At 31.0% G+C, this 25,923-nt stretch overlaps 3 protein-coding genes across 3 annotated transcripts; 2 read left to right on the top strand and 1 right to left on the bottom strand.

The window, feature by feature from the left end:
- Positions 1–12,339: 12,339 nt before the first annotated feature.
- On the top strand, positions 12,340–13,446 carry LOC132744720 (uncharacterized). The gene is made up of 2 exons (XM_060733499.1): positions 12,340–12,429; positions 12,784–13,446. Exons 1-2 carry the CDS (start codon positions 12,412–12,414, stop codon positions 13,444–13,446), a joined length of 681 nt encoding a protein of 226 aa, XP_060589482.1. The 5' UTR covers positions 12,340–12,411.
- Positions 13,447–18,061: 4,615 nt separating this feature from the next.
- Positions 18,062–18,553, bottom strand: LOC132744721 (uncharacterized). Its single transcript, XM_060733500.1, has one exon. The coding sequence runs from the start codon at positions 18,551–18,553 to the stop codon at positions 18,062–18,064; it is 492 nt and encodes a 163-aa protein (XP_060589483.1).
- Positions 18,554–20,770: 2,217 nt separating this feature from the next.
- Positions 20,771–25,767, top strand: LOC132744722 (uncharacterized). Its single transcript, XM_060733502.1, has 4 exons — positions 20,771–20,816; positions 24,279–24,587; positions 24,812–25,365; positions 25,559–25,767. The coding sequence occupies exons 1-4, from the start codon at positions 20,771–20,773 to the stop codon at positions 25,745–25,747; spliced, it is 1,098 nt and encodes a 365-aa protein (XP_060589485.1). The 3' UTR covers positions 25,748–25,767.
- The last annotated feature ends 156 nt before the right edge of the window (positions 25,768–25,923 follow it).

The following is a 25,923-nucleotide window of genomic DNA, read 5'->3' on the forward strand; positions in this document are numbered from 1 at the left end:
CAATATAATAAGATAATTGCGTGATAAACATACAGACGTGGTCTTCAAGTTGACTATGTTTAAAAAGGGCATACATATTCTAATATGAATTCTATTGTACTCTGCACGAGCAATCGTCAATGAACTGTATCTTTACATCTCGATCACACTAAACGGTGTTGTATTTAGACAAACGATCGTATTGGAATACCTGTAAAAGAGGTTAATAGGGTAGAACGTGTGGAAATTTACATTTTTGTTTGATATTGGACTTTGCTTTGTTCGACAATAACTTATTACACAAAAAAATGTTGGAAAATATAAATTGTTGGATTGACACTTATAAAAGTAAGTATATTTTTCCTTTTACGAGAACATGCTTAAAGATCCTGGAACACAATTTGTTCATGGTTTTATTTCACAAATATGATGCTCAAATAAAGATTTGTCAATATTGTAAGTTCCAATAAGCATTATTTATAAAGATATTTCCCAATTTAACATTTCATGTAAATAAATGGAGGGAATTAGAAATTTATTTTCCAAAAATTCTAAGTCAAACTTTCCAATAAGAAATGAATGCAAGTATTTTATTGATTAAATATAATGTACACAAATATTTGCAGTACACATTTTACATATTCTTTGATGTTTGAAAATTGTTTTATTTGTATAATTACATACATATATAAATTTTTGCAAGTGTGGTATACACACTGTAACAATATCAATCACAAAACATACATGATCTTTAGTAAATAATTTTAATAAGTAACTGTTTATTACCATGTAAACTATTTAATGTGTCTGGATTATTTAAATAGGAATCCTAAAGAGCCCACAAAATGGCAAAATTTGCACGCTCAGTTTGATTGAGCCTGGTCATTAAAAGTACTGAAAAGTTCATTGACAAGTAACATTCCAAGCAACATAACAACATCTTATGTAGAACTCAACATTTAAACGTGTCAAGTAGTTTTAAATTGCTGACATAGGTTACAAAGACACGAAATTAGATTGCTTATTAACGAACGGACGACCAGGTGCTTTAAAATATATGCCGAAATATTTTCGAGTGTATAGCAAGCTCTCAAAATGAATATGAATATTCAAGCTCATCATGTTATATGCCATATATAATAAGATATGGTCCTTCATGAAGAGGTCGATAGCACAGAGGGTGTCTTGGAAGGTAATTTTGTAACACTAGCGAGCTCAGGTTATATGTTCCTTCTCAAATTTGTTGAAATCTGAGGGAATAAACTCAAACAGTTTTGATACAAAAGTAAGTTTCAAAATACGCCAAAAAAAACCAAAAAACATTTTTTTATAAAATTATACAATCAATGACCAGAAAGACATTTATATTCGCAAGTATTCGACTCGAATTGATTGATTTGAACATAACCAGTCTCTGACAGATCCATTTTTATTGATGATCCAAGGTAAATGCAAAATTTGCATGAATTGCAATTACAAGCAATGAACTCAAGATTTCAACTTAATATAGAAATTCATGATATCAACTTTTTGAATTCACGATATCAAATTGACAAATTCACAATTTAACTTCGTATATTAATCTTCGTGAATTTGAAAGCGTAAACGCCTATAAGAAGACACTTTTTAATAACCGTTACTTATTACAGTTGAAATATACGGTGTCCTGCTTAGGCCAGTTAAAGGACTCCTATTTACATGCTATTTTTTTCTTAAGTCTTGCCCCGCCTTTCTGCAATTTATAGATTTGGTTGCAAGATTTAACATTCTCGCAAGAAACTTTTTGCGCCATTCAACGCCATTTAACGTTGAATTTGCCTCATACTTATACTTTCTCATACTTGAATCCTCTCGCGCGAATCAACATGTAAAATCATCGCGACGATTAACCTTTATTTCGTATGTCTCTTTCGAGAACTGTAACTTATTTACAGTACCAGTGTCTATAGTTCTTCGAAAAAGAATGTTAAATCTCGCTATTTATCTATTAACAAAATCCAGTGCGCTCGACTATTATCAGTGCTTTATAATAAAACAAGAGCCTGAATAATGTAAATATTTTCTAGGTTCAAAGGGACCATAGTTATGTCAAAATTCACAAGTACAACAGCTCTCACTATTTCCCGAATAGTCGAGTGTAAACAAGAGATTTAGTCAAGCCTAAGTCGTTACAGGCGATATTTTAACTGCCTCAATCAGGACACCATAGAAACCGCGAACTTGGTAGCGCAACTCACGAGTAAATTCAGTTCCTCCACAAAGAATCAAATAAATTGGATAGCGATTTCCAGGATCATATTTACTGCTGATTTTAACATTGACGAAACTAACAGTTGTTTGTTGGATGCTTATAAAACACTTTCTTTTTTGTATATCGTTTGACATTCTACAAAAAACAAGAACATGACCTTTACTGGTCCTAGGCCCCCATCCACAAAAAATCATCGGCCTTATAAAGCTGAACATTGCCATGGTAAGCTAAGCATGTGAATAAAAAAACGTACCAAATTTGGAGTCCAAAACGTTACCAAAACATGTTCAGAGACGGTTTCAATGTTGAATGACATAAATGATCTCTCTGATGAAGGCAGCCATTTTAACATTGTTTATCATGAATGAAAGTGAATTATATTCGATTGAAATAAGTGCACGAAAATTCCGTGCGAATATAATTTACCTACACCTTTCACTGCTCCCAGCTTTAAGGCCATGCAAATATTTTATATAGTTTTATATTTTCAACGTGAAGATACATCTAATTTCAATTAGATATATTTATAGTTAAATGTGTTTATCAATCTATCTGTTCTTTACACTTAAACGTCGTATAAGTCAGATACAATTACTCGTATTTTCTTCAAAAGTGTCTTCTTTCAGACGTGAAAAGACAGTTCGCTAGGACAAACAACAATTTGTCCTGGGCTTCGCCTCGGACAATTTGTTGTTTATCCTAGCGAACTGTCTTCTTATGTCTGTAAGAACACACTTTTGAAGAAAAACTCGTACTGTATCTATTACATATTGCATCTAATTAAGGTATGTATATATGTACGAAAACAACATTCTTAGATTTAATCTATAACAGGTATATGACTTCATACATCTTTACAAGAAGAAATTAAGTGATAAATGTACATGCATATCTAACACTCCCATTTACAGCGGCAGAATTTTTTTATCCTTCTCCTTCAAAAAAGAAGGGAAAAAGGAAGACCAATTTATAGGGCAAACAGAAACATGTGTTATGTTATGGACGTCCTGTTTTAAGTAATCTGCTATTATAAAAAAAGAGAAGTAAATTTTTTAAAATGTTTTTTGTTTTTGTTTTTATCTTAATACATAGAAAAATAAACAAACAAATCTTTGTTTGTGGCATTTGGTAGGATTTTGTTGGAGCCAGAGTAACAATAATAAAATGATATATATTTGGTACCCCTACACACTTATAATAGATTTATCTTATTTTCATTGTAGAATGAATCTTTTATCAATGTCATGCTATTTACAACTTCATTCAGATGTTTATTACCAAAAAATAATAATCCAAATGTCTCAAGATTTGAATGTTAAGGTTATTTTTGTTATTTATACAAAATTGAAGTTGTTGCCATAAATGTTGTGGGACATCAAAGTAATGTAAAAGATTAACTAATGCTTTTTTTTAACTTATTGACATTATGACGAAAAGAATAGTTATCTTCATTAATTACATTGTATTTTTGTTTTCTTTAGCATTTTTTGCAAGAATTGTAAGATTTTTTCTAAACAAAAGACATATCAACATTGGATCATTTGTATATTTGTAAGCCTAATTTTATACAGTTATTTTTTTTAAAGTCACTGTCATTGATTTACCTAGAATTTATTACGAACTCTGTATAAATTTTGGCAACGATTTTAATCTCGCATTGCTCTATAAATACAACGACATCCTTTTGTGTCTATATTTATCAAAATGCAGGGTATGGAAAACTGAATTATATTTACATGTATGCGTTTTGGTAAAAAATGAACATTTTATCGTTTCAAATATTCTTTAACTAAAGCTGCAATACCGATATATTCTTAAAGGAAAGGTTAATTATTATATTAAATGCTGAGGAAAATCCACCGTATGTATAAGATCTCTAATACAAATGAATACCCCTGTTATCAATCCATTGAAATCAATACAGGAATTTCCTGTTTTGATGTTGATTTTTCATCAGATCACAAAAAAGTATTGCTTAGTATTACTTAGTTTCAAATTCAAAGATAATGTATGATAACTACACCTAACATCTCTCCAAAATGATTAATATCTGAATGTATTTTTATCTCAATATTATTTGTTCAAAATTATGAAAGGGTATATACTAACATTTTTAAACAAATTGACACTATTTGTTATGTGAATTCAAAAGTCACCACAGTCAAGTAGCTTTTAAACTACATACTAAACATTTGAGATTGATCATTTTAATTCTTTAATTTGATGTCTTGAGTTTTAATACTTCTTTTGACTTAATCTTATTTGAAATTGTCCAGTTTTGAAATGAAATGCACTTACAGCTGAATGTCTCAAGATGCAAGAAAATCAATCTTAAGAAAAAATGTACGAATATTTTGATAAAAATTTACAATTTTAATAAATACTTACATTACAGGTTATAATATACATGTAATTGTTGCAACGAATGACTGATTTTGCAGTATAAGTCACCATATTTCCATTGAGTTACTAACTAAATAAGGATCTTTTTGCATATTCTTATTTTCATTCGGTATTTAACGAGGACTAAAAGTACCCTTACAAAGTTTCTTATTTCTTTACTTGCAAATATTGTGCTATTCATAAATGTTATTACTTCTAATAAAAATTATCATGAATCTGAAGACATGCTGCTTAATGTATTAAATCTTTAGATAAATACCGTATTATAGTGGTCTAAACATTATAAAAATTCCTTTAACCAATTAATAAAGGAATTATCTTTCCGGTAATAACTTGATTGGGTTACATATTAAATTAATGACATATTTGATTGGTTACCTGATCAAAATATTCTGAATAACATAATCATCACAAATAATATTTCACGTACATTTGTGCTTAATTTGTCATGCAGATATTGAGAGGTGTCAACTTTAATTATATGCAAAATTGTAACGTTATGTTATGAAAATAGTCAAAATTTAAAAATTTACACATGTCAACGTACATTTGGACGGAAAACGTGCTATAATATTTCGCAAAGTTGAATAAATTCCGGGCAGTGATGTTGAAGATGCTCACATATATTTAATCTTGGCAGAACTAAACTATTGTCGTACAAGACGGCAGATAGTCACTGGAGGATGATAACATAACGAAAAAGAGAACTTCAAGATCTAAAAACATGAATTCGAAAGTTCATGTTAGCGCCGGTCTGAACTGTTTTTTTTAAAGGTTTTAACATTACTGCGGTATACCGTACCCCGGATATTGCTCGATATTATGAGGACTTTCATCCCATTTCGCGACTTTGTACGAGGAAAGAAGGTAAGTTCAGTGACGATATTTAGTCATTTTGAATTGGTTTGATATAAATTTTATAGCAAAACAAATACTTCGATATTTTCTCTAGTTACTGAAAACCCAAAAATGTTGAGAAATAGCTTTGAAATGTAATTAGAAGGTAAAAATCGTCTCTTTGCTCACGTGATAAATGAGCTCGGATCAGTCAAATTTGATGTTTTTGTGCATATACTTCCTTAAAAGAAAAACTTGAAACGAGTGAAATGTGATTATGATGATAATGTTTATGTTGTAAATGTTCAATGAACAATAGAACCTCAGATTACATTGCATTCTGAGAATAAATACACATGTCAGTGTACCGAGTATTGCGTTGGAGTTGCGGGTACAATTAAAAAAAAACAGAATAATGGATTTTGATAAGATTATGATAAAGGGCAGCAGATGCAATAAAAAGGTTATGTTCCTTATAAACGTTTACCTCAAATGTGCAGGCGTGTTTTGAAGGCTTTACACCCAACCCCTTTTGAGGCCTCAAATATTGTAAAACATGCGCTATTCAGGCCCCAAACACTGGTTTTTTTCGTTTGAGAAAAGTTGTTCAAAAGAGTGATTCTTTTTCGGCGCCACCCCCCCCCCATAAAAAGGTACATCAAGGGGTGTCACAGGGGGGATGGGGCTAAAATGGCCCCAGGTCGATTTAAAGGTACCGTGTAATCAACGCCGAAAACCTTAAAATTTATCTCAATCAATTGAGAAGTTCGGTTGCTGCACATTGAAATCAGTTTTGATGGGGAAAAAAAACGCAAAATAGAGATTTTTTGCAATTTTTAGACGTCCCCTCGTTGCCATGGTAACTGGAAATTTAAAATTGAGCATGCTATTCCACAGGCTATGGTCCAGCCAACATTTGTGCCCAGTATTTGTGATCAGTATTTAAGCATTTTTTATAGTTTCATAGCAGTTTGAACTTGTAACAAGAGGCTTAATTCAATGAAAACAGCCATTTTTCGCTATATGCTCATGCAGTAAAAAGTAAGACGAAGACGATACCGGCATGCTTGGACGGCATATGCCCTTGGGCCAATATTTTACTAAGTGTGTCGATATGTTTCTTAAGGCAAACTTGCCCTGTAAAAACCTATTATTAATGTCATCTAAATATGTTTTTTATTCTTCTTCTTTTCAGAGATGGGTCTCCTTGATCACAGTTTCTTGAGACATGTATTTAAAGATTTTTATCGTCAATTTTGATGGTTCTACCCTGCTCCCGACCCTGCTTCCAACCCTGCACACATTTTATTTCATCCATAGTGTGATTTTGATTTTCAATCAAATGGGAAATTAAATCACTGTATTTGTCCGTGGGAAAAGAACAGTAATAACAGTGAAAATGCATTGTTGAATCTGAAATATTTGAATAAATATCATATAAACAGTACATTATCAGCAAAATGAAATGGAATCGATAAACAGACGTGAAAATAAGACAAAATATCGTTTTTCCATACTAATGTGTTCATTATGTTTTGCAATACACTGTACACTAAAGTTGGGCTATTTTGCAATACTCTGTACACTTAAAATCAATAGTCGGTACACTTTCTTGTATCTTTTTTGGTCTATATCTTTTTGTACTTTCACACTTTTTGCCTGAAATTTGGACAAAGCATACTTTGATTGTGAATAAAAATATTGCTCAATCATTTTGTTTTATTTCAAATATGATAATTTCTAACGATTTTACAGTATCGCGGTCAGTATTTTCTAGTGAGCAGTGGATCGTTTAGGGGAAGTTTAATCAATATTACAAATACCTGTAACACTTTTACGTCTTTTAGAGCTACAAAAATACCTCTAGATATATAAAACCCGTTGAGATAAATGAAATAGCCATTAGTTTGGAAAAAATCGTCGCTGAACTTACCTTCGTTCCTCGTTCAAAGTCGTGAAATAGGATGAAAGTCCTAATAATATCGAGCAATATCCGGGGTACGGTATACCGCAGTGAACATGTACAACAATTTCGCTGCGCAACGGAATCTACATTGACGAGGAAAACATCGGAGTGATATAAAGACTTCTTCCACACATGCAGATGTCGACATGATAATTTTATTAAAAGACCTATATGTATCTTTAAGGACTAACGTTGTTGTCATCCTTATTTGTAATCTAGGCGCTACATATGCTGAAGAGTGATTTGTTGTAAATTGACACAAACATTTTATTTGTTTTCTGTAAAATGTTATATATAAATTGTATAATTATTAGATATTTAGCCCGACTTTATCTTTATCAAATGAACTAGGCATAACAGTGTTATCCGCAAAATATTTGATTTGCCCTCGTATATATATTGTGAGATTAGTTTAAAAACTATAAATGTACGTAGATGGTATGCTTTAACAGAAGAAATGTTTCGTGCCTTAAAGTATTAATTAATATTATAAGATATTTGCTTTGGTAGTTTAGCGCGGAGGAAGGTAGTCTAGTACTGGTTTAACTCTCCAGGAACGATGGTTAGGAAACTACCCGCCTATATGACTGAAATACTGTTGGAAAAAGGCGTAAAATAAAACAAACAAACAAACAAATAAGATATTTGCATGACAAAAATCCAGATTTTTGTCTTTTAGTTGAATATCTTTAAACTTGTATATATATTCTATTATGAATTACATTGTGCTCTGCACGGTTAATCGTCAATGAACTCTATCTTTATATCTCGATCGAAGTATACGGTGTTGAATTGAAACAAAAGATCGTAATGGAATTGCTGTTGGAGGTAAAATAATAGACTTTACAATTTAGCCTTTTAACGTGTCAAAACTTACATTTTGTTTAATTAAGACTTTATTCGTCAATAACCGATGATAGAATAGATAATATTGTTTGATAGACAGTTATATTTCGTTTATAAGAACATGCTATAAATAAAGCTAAATTATTAAAGGTTTATTACAACGTAAACTATATTTAAATGTGTCTAACTTTTTAATAAATAGTAAAAAAAAAATAGAACTCCTAAGGAACTCCCAAAACGGGAAAAAATGAAAATGTTGCAGGTTCAGTTTGTCTGAGTCTGTTAATTGAAGGTACTGGAAGGGGCAAGTTACCGTATATGCCTCCTAACCCCTGTTTAAGTAGAAGTTAACTTTTAAACATGCCAAGTAGTTTAAAATTGCTGTCATCCGTTCAAATGATACAGAGCGGACATGATATTAAAGTGTTAATTTACGGACGGACGATCAGGTGCATAACTTCAACTTCAAAACTGTTTTGCATTACACAAACACATGTTTATAGCAAGTACAAAATATATAAACACAAATAACACAAGTCATGGATTTTTATCAAGAGCCTAACATGCATATGAATAAAATACAGATCACATTAGATAGGATTAATTTCTTAAAATGTTAGCATGATATATAAATTTGCTTAAACCATTAATTACAGTAAACGATTACTCGGACATTAAATTGATAAACTTTTGCTTAGTCAGTCATGTGTAGTAATACCGTTTAAGATACTTTTTTCTCAAATCGGAGAACTCCGGGCATATAAGTGAAAAGTGATATTCATTCTCTATTTGATTAAATTGGCAATTTTCACAAATACGTTATTTTCTTGGAATTTGTCGATATCTTCCATATTCTACAGTTAAATTATGGGACGATGTTCTGAATCTAGATAAGGCTATTCTACACTTTGGTTCTTAAATTACACTTTTGTATTTTTCTAAATCAAAAGTCTGTATGTATCAGGACGAGGTGAACTATTTATCAATGTATACCATTTTTCGTAATACAAACTAAGAAATCTGAATTTAATTGCTTTAAAATCTTCCTGTATGTTACATTGGCTTTCCCATACAAATATTAATCCAGATTCATCTAATATTTGTTTAATAGTGTAAAGCCCAATTTTTACCATTATAAGACTGTCCATTGTCAGCATCAATTCTTAACATATAATATGTTTTAAAAAGGATAGCACTTTCTTGAAGCGATAATACTTAATCCAATATCTAATCATAATTATTTGCTGTTGAATTTACATTGGTGTTAGACCAAGTTCGCCATATAACGCTTCTCGGTTTGTGGATATTTTAGTTCCTAGAATTTTTCTACAAAATTTAGAATGAATTACTTCGACAGTGGGTGCGATGTGTGATTCCCATACCTCCGCTGCATAATTCAAAGTTGATGATACGAGAGAATCAAACAATTTTATTTGCTGTGAAACGGGAAAATCTACTTGATTAAAGATAATAAACAAATTATGAAGAGCGAAAGAAGCATGTTGTGTTATACGTTCCTGCGTTATATTCCATTGTCCTAGATACATGTATTTAAAGGATTTGACAACCTCGATTTTTGTGTTATATAAATAAAAACCATAATTTGTGTGACGACTGTTTTCAAAAATCATTATTTTTGTTTTATTAACATTAAGTTTTAAATTGTAATTATTACAGTATTATTCTATATCGTTTTATAAAGATTGTAATCTGTTTGGGTTTTTAGAAAAATTCGCAGCGTCATCTGCGAACAATCATAGAAATATGTGCATATCACCAATATTAATTATACCGTCTAAATTGTCCAAAATATCATTAAGGAAAAATAGAAACTATAAATTGCTAGAAAGGTATCCCTGTTTAACTCGAACGTATGAATTTATTGAAGTTGACTTGATATTGTTATAACGAACGGAAGATTTAACAGAGGTATACATAGACCTTAAGGCAACAATAAATTTAGAACTTACATTAGCATAACAATATATGCCGAAATAGTTTTTGGGTGAATAACAACCTCTCAAAATTAATATGAACATTTAAACTCACCATGTTATATTTGTGAAAGAACTTATTATAAACTGAGCTCGCTAGTGTTACAAAATGACTTTCCAGGACACACTAAGGTCTATCGATCCCTTCAAGGAGGTCTTTGCTTTTGCTTAAATCTAAGACAATCAACACAAACAGTTTTTATACAAAACTAAGTTTGTTTTTTGTGTTTTTTTTTTTTAACTTTTTGTTGCTGTTGTTGTTATTGTTGTTGCTTTTTACTACAAAATCATAAAATCAGTTACCAAAAAGGCATTTAAATTCGGTCAGTATTTTATTCGATTAGTAACCTGTCTCTACTAAATCGGTCTGACGAATTTACTTTTAATTGATGACCAAAGGCAAATGGAGAATTGTCATTTATTGCAAGTACTTGCAAATAAAAATGCAAAATGTGATTTATTTAGAGATATATTTTATTTTTAAGTTTTTTTTATTACTCTAGGTCAAATACTTTTAAGGCTACGTGCAACACAAGATGAAAATTGCAAACTTTTACTTAGTCAGGGGCAATAACTTTACATACAATGAATAAATGAAATCATGTTGGATTAGTTAGAAGTCAACCTGTTGCGATGAAAAATTGGTAACTTCTGTGGTTGTTTTTTTTTTCATGAAGGGTGGACAGGTTAAAAAATCACCAAGATATAACCAAATAAATGTGATAACTAGATTAACATAAACTAGATAAACAAAACATGTCAAACAATCATCACCACCATCCTCAGTAGCATCATAACCAACAGCACCAGCAAATGATAATTATATTGTGTTAATAAATAGAGTCGTCACTTAAGTCCTATTAAATATACATAGAACAATCTTATTGTGATTTTTCGTGAATGAAATACATTTTCCTTACAAAACGATATGATATTCATAATATTATTATCTCTTAAAAACTCTAAATAATTAAATGTACATATATATAAACATAAAAATGTTTGCAAATACATGTATAACTATAGCAACACATTTCGTTTAGCATTCTTGATTATTTTTTTTTTAAAGAAAATTGAATTTTTGTTATTTTCTTAAAGAACATGTCTTTGTAAAAAACATTTACAGAATTATATTCCAGATATCAAAGCCTACAATTTCACACTGCGTTGATTTATATGATTAATATGCTTATTAATATGCCCCCGCTGTTTGCTTAAGTCCAGTGACCAACAATAGCCAATGCGGTGTGTACTCGATTTTCTTAAAAGAAAAGTAAGGTAGATATTAAAAAAAGGATATCAGCAAAATAATTAACAAATATTAGAAACAAGTAGTTAAAATTTTCATAAAAAATTGACGGATATTATATAATTAATTTCAATTTATTCATTATCACCATTTACAAGTTTACATTAATTCAATTTAACATAAGAGTTAGTCGTGCCTATATGTACATTCCCTACAATATGGTCAACATTGAAAGAAAAGAAATAAATAAGTATAATAAGAAATTTCTCTACAACATGGGGAATTTTGCGATATTGGTTAATTATAATGATGAGGTTGAAGATGACGATGAGTAATGATGATTTGGATGATGATTTACATGACAATGACTTTGATTGTAATAATAATGACGACTTCGGTGGTTTTGGTGATAATTGATGATTGTAACAATGATGACGATACTTATATTGATGATTGAAATAATGATGACGATACTTATATTGATGATTGAAATAATGATGAGAACATAAATAAAATTATAAAAATGATTATTGAGACGAAGGTGGTGGATGATAAGGAGTAATAGGATGATTATGCCTGTCAGTTAAGAAAATTCCAACTGAATGATTTTGATGAATAATGATATGATGATGGAGACCCTTTTAATTGGAATTTCACATAATGGCTAACAATACCTTTTCTGCTTTTCACTTATTTAACTGAAAATTCTGTATTTGTGTACACAATTGTTAAATATAACAAAAATATTTATAAAGTTCTTATTCAAAATATCTTATTAAAAGGACGTTTATATTACTGTATTTTCTTTCTTCAGAGTCTCGTGGTCTAGGGTTCTATATGACTGACAATTAAAAGCAGGACGAACAACAACGAATAAAATGAAACAATGGAGATGCCATCACAGGTAAAATTGATTTCTGTAAATGTTTTAATTTTAAATAGTTCTCAGATTATATAGAAAATCGTATGATTACAATCTTCGCTATATCTTTTATATCTTTATACATTAGCATCTTTATATATGATGTTCTTACATTTATCGTATAAACTCCATTGTGATAACTTTATACTAAACAATTAACGCATTTCAGAATTACCATAAAAAGAATATCAGTTCGATACTTTGATGTGATGTTGCTTTTATTAACTAAAGGAAAAGGACTTAATCAAATTCATTATGCAGCCAAAGTCGCCCAAATTTTCAAACAAGACCCTAAATCTTATTTATTAAAAGAATATATTATAATTCACGTTGCAGAAGAAATATGATATAACTAGGGGGCATGAGCACTACCTCAGTCATATATTGTTATTGGAACAAGCTTCGCCCATCGCATTGAAGGCCATTATAAAAAGAGAAGAGAAAAAGTGTGGTAACGGTATACGTGATTTGTTAAATAAAAATAGACATACAATCAAAACACAGTACAAAACTGAGTATCTTCAATTATTTCAAGAAGATAATGTCAATGACGACATTGATACGTGGGACACACTTCAATTATGTGCTGTGACATTAGTTTTGTTCAAGTCTGATCTAACTGAATCAGAAGTTAAAGCCATTCAATGTATATATGATCAGAGGAAAGATATTGAACAATACACCGAATGTGCCTCCCTAACATTCAATACCTACAACGAGAAAAACCATGTATTGCACGATCAATTACTCGAGTTGATAACATTCGTAGACGACCAAGCTAATCTTTATTGTAAACGTATGATGTTTTCATATGAATCAAAATCGATGCAATTAAGCGAAACACAGATAGACAAACTAACAAGGACACAAGATGTTAAAACGCATCTTCAAGTTGCAATTGAAGTAAATTGTGTGACACAGAATACATTTACTGGTGAGGAGAACACACAAGTGGTTCAAGCAAATGGTAAGCATGAACATTTATTTATATGTTTGTAATGCATCCAATTACATAACGTCATCTGTAACTTGTCAATATGCATATATCTTACGCTTTGGCAAAATGATAAGTTTGAGTTATGTCTGCATCAAATATCAAAATACTTGAATATATCTATATTTGAAATTTCTTTTCGGTATGATCCGAACTGATTAGATTCATAGACAATCAAACAATATACTAAATCTTAGAAGAAATCTTCTATTAAAGACAGTTTCTGCAGTTTTATGAAAATTTAATCCTTTCATAGAATTTTCTAATTTTTTTGTATGATAAGTAAAATTTAATGGCGAATTCAAAAATAAAAAGAAAAATATATGTTGACGTGTTGGATTTCTTTTAAAATGGCAGTTTCCATGGTAACCGTATATCTAAAAACTGGTATAATAGCCAAACTGTGTTATAACAAATAGAAAATGTATAAGATAGCTTAATACACACAACAAGCATTGTTTTATGCAAATATAACCATAGCTTATGATTCCGTATGAAACAAATGATAATCTGAACATATTTCTTTAAAAAATGAGTTTTCCATGTTCCTTAACCGAACAAAAATTGAGAAAAATAAACATGAATTCTGTGAATAATTAAAGATATTGAAAAATTTCTTTCATGGGATTGTATGTTGTGTAAAATTTAATGACAAATTCAAAATTAAAAAGAAAAATATATGTTGACGCGTTGGATTTTTTGAAAAATGCCAGTTTCCATGGTAACCGTATATCTCAAAATTGTCAAAATAGCCAAACTGTGTTATAATAATGTATAAGACAGCTAATTACACACACAATCAACATAATTTTATACAAAGCTTGCTTTATCTTAGGGTTCTGTATAAAACAAACGATAATTGAAACATATTTCTTTAAAAAATGAGGTTTTCATGCTTTTTAACTAAACAAAAAAATGAGAAAAATAAACATGAATTCTGTAAAAAATTAAAGCTATCAAAAAATTTCTTTCATAGAATTTTCTACATTTTGGATATATCAAATAAAGTTTTATAGAACAGAACAGAACAGAATATATACTTTATTTCTGACTTGGGCTCAACACCCATCATCATAACATACATATACATGTATAATTATTACAATGCATGCATCAAGAATCATATCATTATAAATTCAATCAGTCATATATATTTAAATATTTATGACATAGCTAAACATGTTGATTGAGAATGCTACATTTTTACTAATTACTACATTAATAATATCATATTGATATGCTGATCTACCAAATTGTCTCGTCTTTCAAATGCTTTAATACAAAATATTGCTAATTTTCTAATAACCAATTTTCTATCTGCGTTTAACAATTGTATGAATTTATAAACACTAGGATTAACAGTAAAGTATCTTGAAATGTACATACTTCTAAAATCACTATAAATTGGACATATTAATATAAAATGAAATTTATCCTCTATATCCCCGGACGTACATAATGTGCATTTTCTCTGACTTCTTTCAATACCCCTGTGTCTTCCAGATTCAATATGTAGTTTATGGGAACTTAATCTAATTTTTGCAAGAACTGATCTGTATTTTGCATTTTCTAATAATTTAAGATAAATAGACCTTTCATATTTAACTTTAACATTTGAATACAATTGCAAGGAAGAGCATAACGCCATGTCTGCTCGCCATTGGGTTACATATATATCCCTGAGACGTGATCTGAATACTGGTATAATTTTTTTTATATTAACCGATTCTGGAAATAACCATACTTCGGCGAATCCAGCGTTTTGTAACATGTCTCGAACTTTTGATGACCAGTTGACAACATTTGAGTTATTTGATATATCATTTCTTTGAGAACTTAGAATAGTTGTTAAAATACAGTTTTGACTTTTATCGCCGTGTAACTTTAACCAATATTTTGCTATCCTTATATATCTTTCAATATACAAAGGAAATCTACCTAGTTCAGAATACAATGATAGAGTATTCGTTGACATTTTAACATTTAATAACCATTTACAAAATTTTCTTTGCACACGTTTAATATTTTCTGCTTTATTAAAGCCCCATACTTCACAATTATAATTCAAAATAGATAAAACATACGCATCGAACAAATTGAACATTATTTCTATAGATATATCTAACTCTTTTGTAATGTTAAGTAGAGAGTTCATTGCCCTTAAGCCTTTTCCACTAAGGGTATTTGTTGCTGGTACAAATGAACCGCCACTAGAAAATACAATTCCTAAACAATTGAAGTTTTGAACAATTTCTATATCAATTTCGTCATATGACCATTTGAACTCTCTACTTAATTGACCACCTGTTCTAAAAACAACAATTTTAGTTTTATCAACATTTACAGTTAAATTCCATTTTTTGCAATACAATTGTAAATTATTTATATTGTTTTGTAGACCTTCTTTGGATTCAGAAAAAGAACGGCATCATCCGCAAACAACAACAAATACATAGATATCTGGTCTAGTGTTATGAAAACATTTGGGTCTTCTTGTAAAAACATTTCAATATCATTCAAAAATATAGAGAACATGATCGGCGAGGTGATCTCCCCTTGAAAGAGACCTACATCACAGGTGAAAAAATCTGACAAACTATATAAATGTCTTACACATAGTTTAACATCTTCGTACATTGACCGTATAATAGAGAACAGTTTTCCGTCCACGCCGGTCTTTATGAGCTTATACCAAAGGTAATTTCTGTCGATTAAGTCATACGCTTTTTTATAATCCACAAAACAACAAAAGAGCTTATTTTTCGTTCTAAATTGTCTTTCTATTAAAGCATTTAATATAAAAATAGGATCAATAGTACCGAAATTCGGTTTGAAACCGAATTGTGCGTCTGTCAAAGTTTCTGTGTTTTCAGCCCAACGTTTCAATCGTTCATTTATGATAACTGTAAACAATTTAGCAAAACAGCTGATCAATGTTATTTCCTCTATAATTATTCGGGTCAGACGAATCACCTTTTTTATATATTGGTATTATTTACTCCTGTTGACCAGCTACGAGGAAACACTTTTGTATTTAATATGTGGTAAAACAATAGTTCAATTGAACGTGCGTGTTACAAATATACTTTCTTTGAAATACTCATATAGGATATTGTCTAATGAAACACGCCTTATTACAACCGAGTTTCTTGGTGGCGGATATTATTTCCTCTTTTGTGATTGGTTGATCCAGTTCAGCGAAGGAACTGCCATAGGAGTCTGAGGCTGTATCAAATTGCGACAAAAAGTCATTACATTCCATACTTTCACTAAGCATTGTATTTGAAGACAAGTTTTTGAAATTGTCATACAATTCTTCAACAGTTATATTTTCACCATTTGGATTTGAAGATTTCTTTTTAAATGTTTTCCAAAACTCTCGTGGATTTTTTCTTCTCATATCATTCATTTTTTACCAACATTTTTATTATAGCTTCTTTTATGCTTTTCACAAGTGTTTTTGTAATCATTGCCTGTAAATAACTTTCTCTCTTTAATTTACATTCATCACTAAACCATTTCTTCAGATTTGAGTCATTATGCAAAAAATAATAATTTCGTGCAACTGATTTAGTTTTAAAGTACTGTTTGCCTTTATCGTTTAAAAAGTCCGTGAAAGTCTTGGTTTATGTATCGGTACTATCTCCGTTGTTTATTTGCTCTTGTAAAATAGTTTCTATGTTTTGTATATCATGTGATACGTCATTTATAAATGCATCCCTTTGTGATGGTTTCCATTTATAAGAGATAGTTGGCTCCTTTTTATTGTACTTGGAATCGAGTTAACTTTGAATGAAAATGACAATGGGGCATGGTTAGAAAATTCATTGAAATCATGCACATAAAAATCGGCTAAATCTTGAAAGTTTAACTGTGACGTCACCAGATAATCGACCACGCTTTCCCCGTTATATTTCATACAGGTAAATTTGCTTATGCCTTTATCTCTATACAATCTACCATTAACTACCCGAAAATTGGTTGATTTACAAAGGTCAAGTAAACGATCGATCGCCAAAGCGATTTGAACCAAAATCACAAGAAGTCCGTGGCAAATATGGGTCAATCGTATAAATATCTGTTTGTCCTATATGTCTATCATATGTTATATAATCACTTTTCTGGTCAATGCGCGAATTAGTGTCTCCAGTAATGAATATTTTTTCCTTTATTGCTGAATATATTTATATCATTTTCAATGTGCCTATAAATATCTTCATCGTACCTATCATGAATCGGGGAATATTCTGGTGCAATGTATACAACTGCTAAATAAATGTCATTTTCTATGTGAAAAAACGATTTATCAAATTTCAACCATACCAGACAGTCAATGTCATTTTTAACCATTTTAACACCTTTTCTTATGGAATTTTTTATATATATGATAAGTCCACCGCTGGAGCGCTTAGCACGTCTATGCTGAAATCGTCTATAAGAATGAAACGGTTTGTCATATCCATTAAGATCAATAACTGAGCTTTTATTCGTCCAAGACTCACTTAAGCATATAACATCATTTTCACTTATAATTCCAATAAATTCGTTTGATGATCGCTTAACTTTAGAAAGTCCCTCAACATTCCATGATAAACACTTGATGACACTCTCTTGTGACTCCTAATCATGTCCACGGTATAGCTGCTTATTAATGTACAATTTATCTACTTTAATATACGCCTCTTTTCCTTCATCATGGGCCTTTTTCATGATTGGTACCAGTTTTCGCCTTGTTTCCATAATCTCCCTAGGAAATTGCTCTGCGACAACAAAGTGCGTACCTGATAAGGTTTTTGCGGAAGCTCTAACCCTTTCTCGGTCCGGAAAATATGCAAATTTAGCAACAATTGGGCGAACTTTGGTGCTTCTGTACACGCCAAGTCTATGAGCTCGATGTAGTTTTATATTTTCTTTGGCGTCAAATATTTTCATCTCCTTTTCAATAAAGTTAAGAACTTTCTGCTCGCAGTTTTCATCTGTAATTTCATCCCGTAACTCTAACTCCTTTTCCCGTGAATCCTTTTCAGACTTTTTCATTGACTTTAACAATGTGTCTAATTCTTTTTGCCTTTTGTTTATAGTTTCAAGAATATCACTATCAAACGAACTCATTTTGACGTCAAAGGAGATGATCTTTTGGTCCATTTTGTCCATGCGAACCGTTAAATGCGTACTTGGATATTATCTAATTGTGAAAGCTTTTTGTCCATTGAATCAAGCCTTTGTAACAACATACAATGATATTATGATTATACGCTTGATTTGGACTACCGGTGAACACGGTGTGAGTGGAGTATTACCTGTGAACAAAGGAGAAGCAGAGTTCATTGCCACATACGGCGTATCTGAGTAATAGATAGGTTGTGAATTGTAGTTTGCACTTGATTGGTATTGGGCTGTTACCTCATTTTGTCCACTTGATCCATTTTTTAATCCGTTTTGAAGGCTTTGAGCACCTAGAATCGCGCCATTTTGTGCCATTGTTGACAAACGTTTTGAAATGTTCTGGCTATTTTCTTGCGCATGCGTATTACATCTCGCTTTATCTTATGGTTCTGTATAAAACAAACGATAATTGGAACATATTTCTTTAAAAAATGAGGTTTTCATGCTTTTTAACTAAACAAAAAAATGAGAAAAATAAACATGAATTCTGTAAAAAAAATTAAAGCTATCAAAAAATTTCTTTCATAGAATTTTCTACATTTTTGATATATCAAATAAAGTTTTATAATGGATTCAAAAATAGAAATAAAAATATATGTTGACGTATTAGTTTTTTTTTTTTTTTTTTTTTGTAAACGGGTAGTTTCCATGGTTACTGCATATGCCAACTGTCAAAATTACCACGCTTTCTTAAGAAATATCAGTGTTATACTAAATGTATTGTCATATATACAACAAAAACATGTTGTAATTAAAAATTCTTTTTCTTTTGAGGTAATAGTAAGTAAATGATACTAAATATATGTTTTTAAAACAGGTTATATACTGTAGGGCCATATTATTTTTTCACTCGACTAACATACCCGAACAATTAGCCAGTATTCAGAAATTTACAAAGAAAATAATGAAATTCGGAACATTTCTTAGATATTAATTTTGTTTTTTATTCAACACATTTAAAATATATATCATTTTAAACTTCTTTGCCCCGTTGCTGCCAGTGATCAAGTGGCGACGCACTTTCGTCACTTTACCACAAGTGGGTGGGGTTACGCGCGCAGAATCATCATCAATGCTGTCGTTTTAATGCTAGGAGAAATCCTTTATCTGGTGTTGTCTAACCGATCTCTTATTCTTTTGAATCGATTTCCTCCTGAACATTTAGAAATATCTATTCTGTATTATTTACTCATTATTTTCTTATAGCCGAAATTTAAACACTTATGCGAGTACTCTTCAACTTGACTTTCTTTTTGAAGAGTAATTATCCGTGGTTGTCTTTCTTGGAAGCGCATAACGACGCGCACAAAAAACTACCGAAAACGTCTTTAATTGATCTGAAGTATTAATTTTCATTGTTGTCTTATATTTATGTGTGCATTGAATTATCAATCTTGTCTTTTTCTTTCAGAGTAGTTTAAATTTAAATGTCTTGAATGGTTTGATAAGAGTGGTAATTTAAAATGAAATATCAAATGGTATTGATAATTACATGCACAGCGTACAATTACTTGATTCAAATAAATTATGATTAAATAAACAAAATAAAAATATACTTCAGACCAAATCTTCATTGAAGAACTTCAGAACAAGAATGTCTATACCAATGATTCAGTCGTTTTAAGATGTCAACTCAACACTCCAGTTGGCGATAATGTTGAGTGGAGAAAAGATAGCAAGCTGATCAACATTACAGATAATATGGTTTTCATGAGCAACCATTGCACCCACTGGTTAGCGATAACTCAAGCATCATTGGAAGACACGGGGACTTATTCGTGTGTATTTGGTCATATTTCAACATCTGCTGATCTAACTGTTATAGGTACCAAGTTATAAACAAGTCATCAATAGCATTACTTGTGTTAATGTTTTATCAGATTGTTTGATGGTATTTGGCCAAAATTGTGCATGAAATATGGGAAAAGTAAGTTAGAAAATCGTTCTTTCCGTAACGCGATCGGTAATGCCGTAGCCGTTTTCACTCATGACATAAAATATCCCTACCTTAGTCTGTCCACTTTCAGTTATATTTTCCAAATAAATGCATCAAGATATACATTGTATTGTGTTGTTTGGGGCGTTTCAAAAGGTTATGTCGTAAACGAAGATTATGTAAAGGAATTTCTTTAAAGTGCTGTAACTGAACACGATTTTCCAAAAATGCCGCCAATTTGGAACATAGCCATTCAGTTATTTGAGGTAATAGGTAAATCCCAGTAAATACGGACATATTCTAAATGACCTTCCTTAGAAATCTGTTTTTCTCTATTCTATAGCAGTTATAGGCTTTCCAAAGAAATTTGTACATTTCCAAAGAAACCAGTGACTTCCATGGCAGACATTGATTTTTACATAGCAAAATAATATAGGGAAATACAGACTAGCACTAGCTTTTTACCAGTAAATATTTTTTACATCTGTTTATTTCAGACAAAATTATGAACTTTGTGGCAAAAGTTAAGGAACTTTATATCTGCTTTTCAGTTTTAGTTTAAGATATTACTTGTTTTTCGTCATAAAGAGAATCTATAATCAGGTATATTAGAGCCATCGCCTTATACTTTCATTAAGGTAGACCATGGGTAATGGGAATCATAAGGAACTGTAAAATTGACAACATAGGACAGTTATATGTCTCCAAGGTCACCTGTATGCAAAATTTTAAAAAAAATACTGTATGGTTTATAAGTTATAGATATATTTCTGAACTAAGACTTTGCCATAAGAAGGGCTTATTTTCAGAAACTCTAAATAATCTGTAATATCATCATTATAAAAAAAAATTCTATTGCCACTTGTAAAGAAACACATAATAAAATTCAGGTAACAAATTACACAAGCAAAATCTTTGTTTCTAAACAAAATGTTTTAATATGTTTAAAAATGTTACCCTACCCCACCCACTTTAAACACTAATTTTACCACTTCCCTATCTAAAATGCCTTATTCAAAATATTCCTAAAATTTTCCATAATGAGGGGCTGTTTTCAAAGTTTGCCTACATTTTTAAGGTATATTGGTTGATCATGCGAAATATAAAATACTTTTAAGGTGTACTTTTTATTTTATTAAATTTTGAAAATATCTAGTATCATATTTGCTATACATTTTGGCATTATTAAGCAAATAAATACCTACAGTAATTATAAAATTTAAATCAAACCCTTTAAGTTTCAAGCGATTTTAGCCTATTGAAATACTCTTCAAAGTGGAGGTAATGCATTACCCATGGTCTACCTTACATTTATATGATCCGCATGCTGTACTTTTTTTAATAAACTAAAAGACGGGTGTTTCTCATCGTAAAATACAATTATCTCGCTTCAATTTATAGGCAATTAACTGGTCATCCCATGTAGCGTTACATGCTACGTAATTTATTACCTGTAACTATCTATGTTTTACATGAGCTTTTGAAGCCAATCATACCTTATATTTATCTGTTTTGTAATACATTCAAAATATCAACTGAATGGTACCTTCTTTATCCATTGGTAATTAGAAAATTAAAAACCGCGTAAACCACACCCGCTCCACTATATTGCATAATTGTTTTATACGGTCTTTGAAAATTTAGTAAATCATCACATCAGATTCATAATACCGGTATTTAACAATTTTTATGATGCTTTTTCATGAATGTTACCAACATAATATTTTGTCAACAACGAGAATATTCAAGAATATTAAGTCAAAAATGCACACTGTGTTAACACGCGATTTAGAATGTATTTTTGAATCGAAAACGGTCTAGGATAATTTGATTTAGTTACGTTCGATATCCTTTAAGGCCTATAGTTAATGAGATGAAGATCGGATGTACAAGGACTTTCGTATTTAACGAACCAAAATAATTATGGTGCGGGGATTCTTTTGGGTGACAGGATGGTTTCGTCTTCGTAATAGAATTCTTATACATTCTGTGTTATAATTTTCTGTATTGTGTTATTACTCCGTTTACTTATAATAATTATTAATGTCCACATATTTTAACCATTCGATTAATTTAATCAGAAATTCAGTCCATTTTTTCCGTTTTTATTATATATTTTGTTCCCATCTTTATAACAACAATTCCAAACGGTTGAAAACAACAATATATGTACATTAAATTGCAACGCAGAAAACTGCAGAGCCCAAGCTTTAAACTGACACAATTACATGTTAAGTGTCTGTCTGTCTAAAAGGTTCTATATCAAAAGTTCGTTGTTGTAGTTAAAGCTTTATAAGGGTCCATCCGCCCTTTCGGGCACAAAATGCAGCTTTCCCTGTCGAGTACGGACCCCGGACATGTCACCAGTCAATTTTGAAGTACAAAGTGGTGATAATTTACCTCAATGCAATTTCCACGGAGTATTAGCCAAAGATATGAATTTTGAGCCAAAAGTAGGTCACTGTACGGCGGTCAATCAGGACCTAAATGTACAGTAACCTGTGACAGCAAAAGGCCTGCCGTTCAAGCCGTCTAACCGTGCTAGGGGCTCACGCACCCTAGCACACCGTCCTCGTCGACCCAAGCGCCTACTTTGTAGGGCCACTCCCCTCGGCATTAGTCAGGACACCGGCAGCTGGTCCGCAGCACAAGTTCCGATCTTTTTTCGCCGTCCCCAGTCTTCAAATCTTCTGCCGATACCCTGTGCCTTATGTTAATTCCTTTCGTTAAGTCAAACAGATAATCAGATTAGAAAACTTCAAATGAATGTCTTAGATAAAATTAATGATAATAATCATGTTGTTATACATGTGACGTAAATAAACATAAATGTGTCAGACCCGTAAATTGCACTAAACATGTCAGGGGTCTGGCTTATTGATAATTTTCATATTTCTGAATTTTGATAATAAAAACAACACTTTTCATAACATGAACAAAAAAATATAATTATTTTACGAAAAGTATTTCGAAAGAATCAAATGAAAAAAAAAATAACACCATGCACAGTGACATTTAATAAAAAACAAAAACAAAACAAACAACAAGCAATTTATCTGGTAAATCTACGAAATAGATAAATTGATATTTAAGTTAAGTGATAATCTTATGTCGAGAAATGCATGTACTGTTGACTTTTTCTATACATTTATTTACCTCACTGGTAAAAATTTATCCATGGAATCTTTATATTGCACAAGAGCTAAGGTCGTCGAGATCGAGCTTAATAGTAATTCTGTCGGTGGCTGTGATTCAAACATATGACGTTGAACTACAAAAGGGTTTGCATAAGCGAAGTTCTTCCTTAATGTGTATGCAACTCATTTTACGTGCAACACTGCATAACAGCATTATCATTGACTATCAATGTTTAAGACAGGTATATAAAAACATCCGTTCCGGTTGAAGGTCGCACTGAAACAACGGGTGGTAACTAGAGCAATTACCGATAAATAATACGGGTAAATAATGAATAATGAATTAACTTATGAATATGAAGGCCACTCGTCTTTAAAATCAATAAAATCTATATTATGCGAATATAACAACTAAACTAAACAAACTAAACCATTATAAAAGGTATTCATGTATTATTTTAATAGATAAATCGGACAGTCATTATGTTTGCTATATACAAAATGTAATTTAAAATCTAGCTATCAATATACATGTATATGCGTTTAATATACATGCTATTGATCTTTTAGAATGTAATTATCTGATATGGCGATTCAGAATTCAATTTAATTCCTTCAAATTTATTTTATCCAACAGATGAAGCATTGAGTGTGGTCGTTGATTTGCCTGTCAAAATTGAGGTTATTGAGAAAAGAAACATTGATATAGAATGTAAGGTGAACCAGCTAACGAGTAAACCTGTCTGGCGGCACAAAGGGAAACTTCTACAATCATCTGGTAAACATTTTATTCTAGCAAAGGGAACTACACATAAATTGATGATCACGAATGTAACATTAGACGACGAGGGTGAATATACAGTTGACTTTGGGAATGTCTCATCTAAAACAACAGTTCAAATACAAGGTAAAACTAACATATATGGAAGTTTTTTAGTTTGGGAAATATTGATACTAATTGTCAGTTGGTTTAAATTTCGACCTTTTTGTAAGTCTCTTATCACAACATGAGTTTATTCATTTGGTTTTGGTCAAGACTGGTAAATATAAAAAGCAAACAATGCTATCAATTTCATACCGAACTACCAGATGCCATATCATTGGTGAATTTTTTTCTTAAATTAATTTTAGGGGAAACAAACCATATTCATAGAAAACAGATAACACAAGAATTGTACAGAAATTGGGTGAGAGGAGCTCTAGCGTTAAAATATTTGAAAATAGGTTTAGAGGGTTTTTCCGACAAGGTTGTTACCAAACAGCATAATGATCTAATGAAAACACTTGGAAAACCCTGTAACACTTGTACAGAGAGAAGTCTTCTCCCACATAAACAAGATCAATGCCCAAGAAAAGGAAAACATCAATGTTTATGTGTTAACATTCAGAAAAGAAAGTCAAGACAAATGTGTCCAAATGGGGGATTCTGTGGCATCGTTTATACAGAAATAGTTTGTAAACATCGCCTTCAAGATCCATCATTCACAAACACAGATGTCCAGAAATGGAGCAATGATCCATGGAGTGTTGCTACATGCTTTATAAATACTACCGGCTACAAAGGCAAGCAATCAGCTAAAGATGTCGACTGCTCTGGTTTACTTAGTATGTGTATAAACAACATTGAAATAGAAATGATGCTTGGGGAAGTTATCATCGATGGGAAAATAGATGCGTTTGCACAGGTAAACATCTTCACCACAGTTATCATCTGTTGTTGGTTGTAATCTCAATTGAACATTATTTGATATTTAGCCTTTAAAGTGCAATTCTAGAACAGCCTTTTCGAATAGGCTTTAAAGTTGCTTAATTTACAAATAGAGTGTTTTAGCAACAAATTAAAATGAGAATTTAAATATTGAAATTTTATTTTTATAGGCACGGGAAGCGCGGAATGATATTCTTCACAGTCCAAACTATGAACTATCTGAAAATCAACTAAACAAGTTTATCAAAATGTTCAAAGAAGTACTAGAAATCAAGGACAAACATGGCAATACACCACTGAAAGGGGAGCCAGGCGTTGCAAATGCCTTACATTTACTAGATATGGTAACTATCCTATAAGAGTAATTATAAAGACAAAATTTGCCGAATTGGGATACATTGTATTGGTTCTTTATGTAATAAATCGTCTCCTTTCTAAATGTATTAATTAAGAATATATTGATCAATTTTGTAATATTTGTTGCAAAATATACTTTAGCAATTTCTAAATTCTTAACAACTTGTTATTTTGCAAT

The sequence above is a fragment of the Ruditapes philippinarum genome, unplaced genomic scaffold (genome assembly GCF_026571515.1).
Source record: "Ruditapes philippinarum isolate M1 unplaced genomic scaffold, ASM2657151v2 ctg6411_1_1_1_1, whole genome shotgun sequence".
NCBI classification, from domain to species: Eukaryota; Metazoa; Mollusca; class Bivalvia; order Venerida; family Veneridae; genus Ruditapes; species Ruditapes philippinarum.